The 11,520-nt window shown below is 42.5% G+C and overlaps 1 protein-coding gene across 2 annotated transcripts; it reads left to right on the top strand.

Annotated features, from left to right (window-relative positions):
- Positions 1-9,173: 9,173 nt before the first annotated feature.
- gtf2a2 (general transcription factor IIA, 2) lies at positions 9,174-11,258 on the top strand. Of its 2 annotated transcripts, XM_085768929.1 has the most exons (4): positions 9,174-9,387; positions 10,169-10,273; positions 10,499-10,656; positions 10,960-11,258. In XM_085768929.1, coding segments are annotated over exons 1-4 (336 nt in total). In that variant the 5' UTR covers positions 9,174-9,315; the 3' UTR covers positions 10,961-11,258. The 2 variants fall into 2 exon arrangements, with proteins under 2 accessions (XP_085625055.1, XP_085625047.1); XM_085768921.1 differs by lacking the exon at positions 10,960-11,258 and having other exon boundaries at positions 10,499-10,660.
- The last annotated feature ends 262 nt before the right edge of the window (positions 11,259-11,520 follow it).

The raw sequence follows: 11,520 nt of genomic DNA, 5'->3' as shown, positions 1-11,520 counted from the left end.
ATCCATAGTAATTCACTAACCCCAAAAATGCTCTCAGTTCTTTCACACAGGATGGTGCTGGTGCGTCCTTGATTGCTTTTATCTTGTCTGAAGATGGATGAATGCCCTGGCTGTTCAAAACATGTCCCAAGTATTCAATCTGCTTTTTAACAAACTCGCATTTGGTTTTCTTGACTCTCAAGCCGCTCTCTGTAGCACCTTTAGCAGCTTTTCCAGATGATCTTGTTCAGTTTATCCTGTAACTAGCAAATCATCCAAATAGACAACAACATCCAGATCTTTCATTAGATTTTCCATAATCCTTTGGAAAATGGAAGATGTTGAACTAACACCAAAAGCCAGTCTATTGTACACAAATAACCCTCGATGTGTATTGATGGTAGTTTCTTCGTCTCATCCTCTAGAAGGACCTGCTGATATGCCGAGGCGAGATCGATCTTTAAAAACACAGTCCCGCCACTCAGTGTGGCCATCAGCTCCTCAATTCGGGGCAAAGGATAGGTCTCTGTGGTGGCAGCCTGATTTACTGTTAATTTAAAATCGCCACACAGCCAAATTGTGTTGTCTCTTTTCACTACAGGCACCACTGTCTGGCGCAGCCCACGCACCGTGTTTCAGGGGTGATATTATACCAGCCTTCTTGAGTCGATCTAATTCAGCATCCACTCTTGACTTCATGGCAAATGGCAATGGGCGGCTCTTACAAAATTTAGGGTCAACATCAGAATTATTTTTCCATTATGCAGTAATGACTTGACTAAAAATAAATTCAAGTGGGCCTATTTCTTAAGGTGTTCCATTTCAATTGAAACTGATTCTACTGGATATTTGTTTCCATATTAACTGTATAAGGTGTGATCATGAAATAATAATAATAATAATAATAATAATAATAATAATAATAATAATAATAATAATAATAATAATAATAATAAAAAGAGTAGTACTTACCCAAAGTTACTTGCTTTGGTTGCAGTAAGATTGAACTGGTCAACATTCTTGTCACCATTGATATTGGGCTGTGGAGACTTGATTATGCCAATGTTTCACTTTCCTTCATTTGGAACACCTCATACATTTGGTGATGTATTATGCTGACTATGCATGCTATATTCACATATTTGGTATCACTGGATTCAGCACAACTCCATCTTTCAAACAAGCCATCATATGTGTTTCTATGACAATCCCTGATTGAGCAACTACAAAGTAAATGAGAATATTCTGCATAGATATTCTTTTTTTGCATGTCCGCTTATTTAAGGCAAGTGTTTATAGGTCTCTATATGTTACACACATCAAGATATTCACATCCAGTTTTTTCTAATAGGTAAAGGAACTTCCTGGCCACAATTCTGTCAAGTTTCAAAGCTGTCAGAGCTTGTGTTATTAATCTACATGAGTTTATATAACTCCCATACGGCCAGGCTGTATTTTTGTTCTTTTTTAAGTTTGGGGTGTATGACAATATGGGCCCTAGTTTCTTAGACCAGGTGAAGTCTAACCTCAGCGCAGCTTCGCCACGTCAACGGGGTGTGGCCCAGGTCCATTTCGCAAGTCTGGTGGGCCGCGCAGTCAGACTTAGACCAGCGCAAGCCCTCCCCTCATCCCTCCTACCGGCGCAAACGGTGAAGAGGGAGGAGACAGGGCAGGAGGGAGACAGGAGGAGGAGAGAAAGGCGTGGAGTGGGTTTGACACAGCCGAGTCAGATCTTCACCAATCAAATGAGCTCCTCTCCTCACCTTTAACTGCGCGGCGGGTGATGCGCGCTGCAAGTTTGTCATTTTATACTTGGACATGGACGGAGGAGACAGCGACGCCAGAGGCCGAACCGCTCCCAGGAGGAAACAGCTGTTTTGGTCCGGAGGTCCGAGCTCAGAGTGACCAATAATGAGTTTACTAATATCCTTAATTAGGTTTGATCTGATACACTGAGAACCCCTGCCCAATGTAAGAAACAACAACTAATAAACTAATAAAGAAACTCACATTTATTCAAACCCTGTGTAAGCAAGATGAGAGGTGTACACTAATCACAACATAAACAAACACCATGCGGAATGAAATCAGCGTAAAGGACGCTCTCTCTCTCTCTCTCTCTCTCTCTCTCTCTGTCCGTCTCTTTTTTTCTCTTTTTTTTCTCTGTGATAGAGATGCTGAGTATACTGTACTGCTATATACTGACTATCTGATACCGAGGCTGTTGTGGTGGACTAAGAGAGATGAAGATTTGTGTTTTGTTTTTCAATACGGCTGCGTGATGCGGTCGCTCGCGCTAATGAATTAATAAGTAAATAAATAAATAAAGCGATCATCACAAGGGCAGTGTGCATATCTCAACACGGCAGCGACATGCAGTCATCCACCCTCAGTCCTGCTTGGGACATCCACAGCTGCTTTTCAGTGCCAGTTCGTCCCTGCTGTGTTAATTCAGGTGGAGTTTCCATTACGCATGCAGACAGCCTTTGATCTCTGCTTTGATCTGACGTCAGATGTGACGGGACAATCTATATCATAAATTCACTGTTGATTCCATTAGTTGCATTAAATAGTGGTTATTGTGGATATTTATTGCATTGAAATGTGCCTGGAACTGTGGAGATCTGCCTGTGAGGTCTTGGTGACGTGTGTGCACTGCACGTCAGTCAGCCAAACTTCCACTGCACCTGCTGCGCTCCGCCCTGCGCTGAGAGTAGACCTGGTTGGAGGTGGCGAGCTTTCAGCGCAACCTCGGCGGGACATTTTCGCACAAAACTTCCACTGCACCAAGCTGAATCTGTGACGCCTCCCCCTGCTGCGCGGCCACGCCTACCTTAGTGCAGCGCGATCTGCCAATCTTCCAATCTGACTTTGCGCTAGGCTGCGCTGGTCGAAACTTGCATTAGACCAGCTGCGTTACCTTGCGCCACCTGCGCTGCGCCAAGAAACTAGGGCCCTATGTATCAATTTAACAATGTTTGCAGTAAAATATTTGAACCTAAGAATCCATTTCATATATGGGAGACCTTAGAGATAAGGAAAAACATTGTTTGGTTTGTTCTACCTCCGGTAGGGGTGTCTCAATTTTTGGGGGGCATTGTCACTAGCCTATAGGCTACTGGTAGTAACAGTAGCTTATACTGTAGTTGCCAAATAACGCTCATGTACAATCTTACTGTTAGTGTGCAGGGTAGAGTGCAAATCAAGCGCACTGCACATTTGGTTGTTGGAGAAATTGTTATTAATCTTAGCTAGTTTTTAGCATTAGACGTATATTTATGGAATAATTGTTTACATTAAAGGTGCAAAGTGACATAAGACAAAATAGGGCAGTCAAAATAACACGACATAAAAACATCACATTAAAAAAAACGTAAAAACATACCATTAAAATAGCATGGAGGGCACTGTACAGGGTTGGCCCCTGAGGAAAAGTGGACTTTATTACCATTGCATTATTAGCGCTCTACTTTTAACAATCTTTAATTAATGGGTAATAACAACCTACAAGTTTATCCTCCTCTGAGTATCTAGTTCATAAATAAATAAAGTCAGGGTTGCCAACTCTCACGCATCTGGCGTGTGTCACACGCTTTTAGGTCCTGTCTCACGCTCTCACGCCACTCAAACAATTCTCACGCCAAAATCAAGCGATTTGGCAAAAAAAAAAAAAAAAAAATTAAAGCAAGCTTGGCACTCGTCAATAGGCTCTCTGATTGGTGTGCGCGTTGCTTATCCGCGTGTCGATTGGACGGCTGCTCAAGCCTGTGATCACAGCACAGTAGGACGGCAGGGTTGCCAACTCTCACGCATCTGGCGTGTGTCACACGCTTTTAGGTCCTGTCTCACGCTCTCACGCCACTCAAACAATTCTCACGCCAAAATCAAGCGATTTGGCAAAAAAAAAAAAAAAAAAATTAAAGCAAGCTTGGCACTCGTCAATAGGCTCTCTGATTGGTGTGCGCGTTGCTTATCCGCGTGTCGATTGGACGGCTGCTCAAGCCTGTGATCACAGCACAGTAGGACGGGGAGTTGTCGATCCGCTACCCCCACCCCCCACCAACAGCAGCACGGTGCTGAAGCCTGGACCCGACTTGGTCCGAATCCGATGGCCAAAAAAAAGAGGGAGAGAGCGAAGCCCGAGACACAACCTGACCTGACCGAGTTATGTTTTCAGACTGAACGCGGCTCGAACTGACGCCTGCGGTCGGGCTGTTGGGCCAGTCCGTTGAAAACTATAAAATCAAGATGCAGACTGGGTAGCACAAAAGTACAGCCAGGCAGCTCAGTCCAGAGAGCAGAGGAGAGAGAGACAGCGCAGCAACAGGTGTGTGTGTGTGTGTGTGTGTGTACGTGTGTGCGCAACTGCGCATGCATGCACGTGGGCCATACCTGCAAACTCCGAATGGGTATGTAGAATGTTTATTACAGAAGAGAAACACACATTTCAGGACCTGACTTGTATCATCAGGCTGTAGTAGAAGACTGAAAATCATTGGACATGTCTGTTCTGTCCTTTCATATATTAATAGGCTTGATAGGCTGGTCCAGGCCAAAAGCCACAGCTCCCCACTAGACCAGTTTCATACACTCCAGCCATACAATGATAGGAACCACAGATCTGCTTTTTTCCCCCTGTTATCTGAAGCAAATGTTGTGTTTTCCCTTTATTTTCTTCTCAGAGTACACCAGAATGCTTCAAATACATGTTAAAATCACAATTTTTTCCTGGGGGGGTGCCCCCAGACCCCCCTAGAGGGATATACGTATTTTGTCACCTATTACACCTCTAGCCTACTCAGTTTGCAGGTATAATGTGTGTGTGTGTGTGTGTGTGTGTGTGTGTGTGTGTGTGTGTGTGTGTGTGTGAGAGAGAGAGACAGAGAGAAAAACTACAATAAACATAGGCTAATTATTATTATTATAGACAACCCCCCCCCCGCCAACAGAATCTCACTCCAGCCCAGGACCAAAAGTTGGCAACCCTGATAAAGTAGGCAAGATCAGCAGGACTACTGAGTCTCCTCTCTCACCTGAAGCAGGTCACACACTCAGGATTAATCTTCCACAGCCAGGCTGTGTCAGCCAGCGGCCAGGCCTAACGGGCACGAGGCCCCACAGGGCCCCCGCAGGGCCCAGTGAGGATGTCTGATGTCTGAGTGGATGTTGTTGAACCTTTTTCAACTTGGTGCTGCGGCTCACTCTGTGACCATGGCAACAACATAAACCACACTGAAGCAAAAACAAAGTTGCAGCAAATGATTTTTCCTGCAACTAATTTTTTCTATTAAATTTCAGAAAGTATTTTATGCAAAGACTCGATTATTTGTCTTTTTCTTGGATATATCAACCAGTAAAGGTCACTGTAGGAATTGATGTGTAATTGACAGACTATCATGCAGATCTTCCAATAAAAACTGAGCGCCAGGCCATCTGTGCAGCACAGTATTATGGCACATACTGTAGTTAGGTTCTGTTGCTAAGTGGCATGTATACTGGGGGCGTTCAGGTCCCATGTGAAAGAAGCAGTTTATGTTATTTCTATTATCCATGAGCTTTCAACAAAGTTGACCATGTTATTGTTATTTTGTAACCATGACAATTAAGATTATGTAATGTAATGACGAGGATTTAATTAGACTAATAACATTATCAATCATCTGAGTAATGCCAGTGTAAGTCGAATGTTCCAAAGTTGTCCCAGGAACTCACCTGGTAGAGTGTGTACTGGCTCAGTCCTCACCACAGCAACCATAGGTTTGAATGATTGCTGCAGGTCAGGTCTCCTCTCTCACCCTGCGCCTTCCTATCACTCTCTCCATTTCCCTGTCCCATCAAAGGCAGAAAACGACGTGGGTAGTTATTTAATGTCCAGCCATGCAGGCCTATTAGAGACACCTCAGTCATGAGGAAGTATACTTGCGCTCGACAAACTTGTGTAAAAGCCGTCAGTTCCTCCGGCTGCCTGCAGGACACTGTGCCAGGACGACCTCTGACTGTGTGTAAACAATGTGAAGTCCCACGTGTGATGAACTCAACATGTAGGAAACACAGCTACCCACCGGACACCGAGGACAGTCAAAGGCTCGACCTCTGGGCTCGACCCAGTGACTGCACCCAGCCCAGTTCGTGTTCAGAGGTGGGAACTCAGTGTTGTTTGCACCACACACGCCAGTTACCATGACAACAGGGGCCATGTCATGTCCTTGTAATAATTTACATAGATTTTGTGCTTTTACTTGTACCGTGGCAGCGGGTGTAACCTCACTGTGAGAACTCTGAAGTATGGATGAAAGGCTGCTTCACACTGGTATCTCACCATGCATGATATTTACATTAACTCACTGGGTATAAATATGCAGTGTTCAGAATGAAGAAAAAAAAAGATGAAAGACAGATGGACCACATGAGGGAGGGCAGACTGTTCGCACAAGAGCGGACGAAGATGATAAATAATGTACTGATACAAACAGAGATAAATGTTTCAGTGATGGAACAGACTTTTATCTGAGCTTTGGTTATTAAACTGAGAATGTTACTGTTCAGAAATCAAAAAACATACTGAAAACATGTTGTAACAAGATTATTTTATGCTTTTTAGACCTGTGCTTTTGCAGCTTGAAATATCTTTCTATTTCTATTTTATTCTTTCTATTCTATAGTATAATAATAGGCTATTAATACCGTTAAGCTTGTTTATATAATACTACTATAAGTGTTAAATTATTTTTTTAGTTTGCCTTTGGTTTAGCCCACAGAAAAGAGTCTGCACTTTTTCCAAACAGTGCGGTCAATTACACTCACAGTTTTAATTAATGCCAAATATAAACCAATAATCAAAATGGTGACCTGTAGGCTACAGCATCTCCAGTGTTTATTCAAGTGATACTGAGTGGAAGCTGTACCTGTTTTCTACATCATACATCATAGTGGTGCTGGAGCACCACCTTGTGACCTCTTGAGTATTTGGAAATAACAGCACATTTGAAATGCACAGATGAAGTCCAGAGGGGTATTCCAGAAAGGAGGTTCAACAAACTCTGAGCCTAACCCTGAACTCTGAGTTTTCATTTCCAGAACAGCTGATCTGAAATGAAATCATCAATGGAGATATTGTGATTCGCCATTGCAACAGGGGAGAAAACAGGAAGCAGACAATTTCTGAAAAAAATAAAAAAGTATGCCTGTAACACGTTTGTGGCCGTAATAAAAATCTGAGTTTTAGATGCAGTCCTCTTTTAATTTTGAATTCAACATCACTTTCTCTTAAGTGGTTGGATGTTGTTCAGTGTTCTATTTTATTTCAGGGTAGGCCTATTTTATTTTATTTTAATGCAATCGGCTGAAAATGAATAAACAATCTTGTGATGGCTCCTCACTTTGGTTAAACTAAGTAGGCTAAAAGTTAATTATAGCTTTCCAACACATGCTGATTGACACACTGTCTCCTTAGCCTACATCCTGCTGAGTAGATGAACCTGTGGAAGAAGGCAAAGGTGGTGCTCACCTCAACCTCCACCTCCACCACGTCTGACAGAGGCAGAGGGCATCACTCACCCCCAGGCCCTAAAGGCAAACAAAGGGGTTTTCGTCATTCCGATCAATTTTAATAGGCTACATTTTCAAATTCTCCATCCAGGTGTGCGAATTAATAATTTTAAAAACTTAAAGGGACAAAGAAGAGTTTTGGAAAAGCAAAGCGTTTTCACACTACATTTATGAGCCTCCGCGCGCACCGTAGAATTCTTAGACTGGCGCAAGACGGACTCATGTTTTCATTCAGCAAGAATTAAAGTCAGAGGTTCAAAGAGGTTCTGTTACCGTCGTAGTCCCGACCATAAACGGCAATACGGCGGTGTTATTCTCATGAGCGTCTGCGAAACCGAAAGTAAGGAAACTCTGGTCGGCTCGCCCAGCCTTTCCACCATTAATTAAAATAACAAAATAACGATAGAGACAAAACGATATATTTATCGAAAATGGAGCCATTAACAAGTGTGGGTAGCGTAGATTCATCCACATTAACGTGAGACTTTTTTATAACCAAATAGAAACTCCTCGTTGTCCCTTTAAAAAAAAGATTTAAAATACACAGATCAAACAATGACATAGATAGCCTATAGAATGTCAGTATGGTGCACAAATTCATAATGTCAGAAAGAATGAAAAAATTACCAGTTGGAGTTTAGTGAAAATTAAAATTTTCAGTCTATCATTGTTACCACTTACCAGTCAATTAATAGTGATACGGGTCATTTGCTGGTGCTGTTATTATTATCATTAAAGGTGTACAGAAATGGCCGTTTGTCCCGTTTGTCGCGCCGAGTTGTCACGAGCTGCAACACGAGTTTACCCGAGTAAGGAAAATGAATTTGATTGGTCGTTATCGAGCGGGCGGGATATTCAAAGTTTGGGGCGAGCCCGAGCTCCGTGTGTGTGTGCGTGTCTCAGACGTTTGAATGACGGATTACGGATCCAATATCAGTGGCTAGTGAATCGTGTACAGGCTGACGTATAATCCGTGCGCCTGCATTATCCAATACGAAAAAAAAAACTACACTAAAATACACACTTTCATCACGGATTTACTCAAAAATAGAATTTTGCACAAAGTTTGGCCTACATCGTCTGATAGATGAGTTATTACACTAATTTTATGACCCAGAGTGGGCTCAAATTCAATTTTCTTTTCTGTACACCTTTAAAAGTATTATTGTTGTTGTTGTGTAGTTCTATCGGTTTTTTTATTTATTTATTTATTTATTTCAAGTATCAACAAATTACAAACATTTAAGGCACATTTGTGACACTAAAATTGAAAATGTTGAATCAGCTAGCAAGCCAATGAAAAGAAAAAGAAAGGAGAACAACAACGTGAGGGTCTCATTCAAGAAGGGTAAACAAATCCAATAAAGAAAAGAGTCTCTGGGCATTTTTGTTTGTCATGTAGGACTTTTTGTATATTCTGAGTTCATTCTTCCATCCGTTGATTCACGTTGAGGGTATTTGCATCTGTGAATGAAATGTTTTTTTTCCTTTAGTTGCATCGACATCCAGTTTAACAGGTGCAAAATAATTTGTTTGGTCAACAACCAGCTTTGAAAAAAATTTGTAGTTCTATGGTAGCTACTAATAGGTGGATGTCTATGGGTCGAAGACAGAAAATGACCCTTATTTTGAAATGTGTAACCGGAAGTGTCGTTAGCTTGTCGGCGCTCACAGCTGCTTGTAGTGGAGGGAAGCGGCTAGCTCCGTTAGCTCGTTTAGCTCCGTTACCCCCGTGTGAGTTTGTAGGATAGTTTACTGTAGTTATTAGCACATTCGGCTGTTCCCATCATGGCGTACCAGCTGTACAGGAACACCACTCTGGGAAACAGTTTACAGGAGAGTCTGGACGAGCTCATACAGGTGACACGCCTCACACATCACGACTGCTAGCTCGTAGCTAGCACAGATTAGCACGCCGCTAACGCCAACAACGACGCACAGTGGGCTGACTTTAGCCTAGCAGCTTCGGTTTGCTTCAACATAGAAATGTTTAAATGTTTTCAATCTGTGGCGTTGACATACCAAATAACAACTGTAAAGTTCAGTCCTGCGGCGGCCAGTTTAGCTACCTGGCCCGAAGTGATGTTTGGTAATGACACAATCACTGGGAAATTACACACCATTATTGTTGTCATCTTTCTGATGCTTTATTTATTACTAGGCAAGCTGTAGGTGGTGTTTCTGTTTTGATACCTAGAGCAGTGGAAACAGAAACTGGTCCAGAATGAGTGAAGTATGCACTGTTTACCTCAGCAGTGGAAAATGTTCAGGAGATTGTATGCGTTTTACTTAATTATTTGTTGAACAAATGTCATATAACAAAAATAGCACTGGATATTTGCATTGGAGTGCTGTTTTTAAAATGTACTTATTTTATTTACCAAGCTACATTGAAGTAATTAGAAACAAATCATACAGTCAGGTTAAAAGATTGCTCCACATTTGTCAGTTTGAAATGGAGCAAGTAAAGGCACATTCATATTCATTCATTTTAGATTACATAGTCAGCTCTCCCTGCAACAGTGCTGTGTTGTTTGGATTACAAACTGGAGATGCTGCTTGTGAACCTTCCTACTTTGTCTTGTGAGTGTGAGATATGCTCCTGCTGCTGGGCCTTAAAATACATCTGGTGTGTGTTCAGACTCAGCAGATCACTCCTCAGCTGGCTCTTCAGGTCCTCCTTCAGTTTGACAAAGCCATTAACACCGCGCTCGCCAACAGAGTCCGCAACAGAGTCAACTTCAGGGTGAGTTCCTCCTCTGCCCCATCTCACAGTTACTTCAATTTGTCAGATGCATATTTTTTCATCAGCACTGGATTGGACTTGGTATCAGAAGGTGCTGGACTGATAATCGAGATCACAGTCGTCCTGGATTTTCACTTGAGCCTGACAGGGTGTCTGAACATTTTCATTGTAAGGGGTCATGTTTGGGCCGTTGTGTCACTCTGTCACTGCGATTCCATCTTGCAGGGCTCTCTGAACACCTACAGGTTCTGTGATAACGTATGGACATTTGTTCTCAACGACGTGGAGTTCAGAGAGGTCACTGACCTGGTGAAGGTAGACAAGGTCAAGATTGTGGCCTGTGACGGAAAGAGCGAGTCAACCCAGAACAAAACCGATAAATGGTGAGTGTAAACGGGCCACATTTCATATTTCATATTGATGTTGTGATGTCACATGCTCCACCAGGTGTTCACAGTACCCTCGTGACCCTGAAAGCTCAACATGCTGCAACAAAAACACATGCAAAGACACAAACACGCTACGACTAAAGAAAATATGTTGAAGCATTAGAATTCCCATCAACAACATAATTTGCTTTTACATTTAATTGAGGTACATTGGAGCTGCATGCCCCACAATCTGCTCTGCTTCTTCCTCTTCATCTCTTTTCCTGTCCTCAAGTTTCTCCCCCCCCCTCTGTGCAGACTTGGGCTCCATCGCCGCAGGGTGACGACTCTCGTTTTCTATGTCGGTTGGAGCCACAGATGGACCTGGACTGTACATATAATTTATTACAGCAGAGTCACAGCTGAGAATTGAGCATGTGTGTGTGTGTGCGTGCGTGCGTGTGTGTGCGTGCGTGCATGTGTGTGTGCATGTGTCAGAGTGGACCAGTCACTGTACCTGCATCAGTTTGTTTTTATTATCAGTTTACAGGAGTTTGTGTTCAGTTTGCTGTTATAATTGAGCTGGATCATCTTTAATAAAAACTTTATTTAAAACATGAAGGGTTTCTGATTGGTCTGTTCAGGCTGACGCAGTTTCTATTTGGAGGCCGAAGCTCAGACTGTCAGGGTCATGTCACTTACCTCCACGCCATTGGCTCGACCCTAATAATCCTCATTGCAACTTCACACAACAGGAGCACATCATAAGATCCACAAGGCTTTTTAAAAGTTTTTGCACTTTATTAACATCCGTTTTTCACATCATGTATAAAAGAGTGTAGCATTAAAATGATACGAGTACAATGATCAACATTTACG

The sequence above is a fragment of the Trachurus japonicus genome, chromosome 3 (assembly GCF_045865225.1).
Source record: "Trachurus japonicus isolate A0001 chromosome 3, Traja_1.0".
NCBI lineage: Eukaryota > Metazoa > Chordata > Actinopteri > Carangiformes > Carangidae > Trachurus > Trachurus japonicus.
Note: the sequence above shows the minus strand (reverse complement) of the source record. Positions and strands in the feature narration are given on the sequence as shown.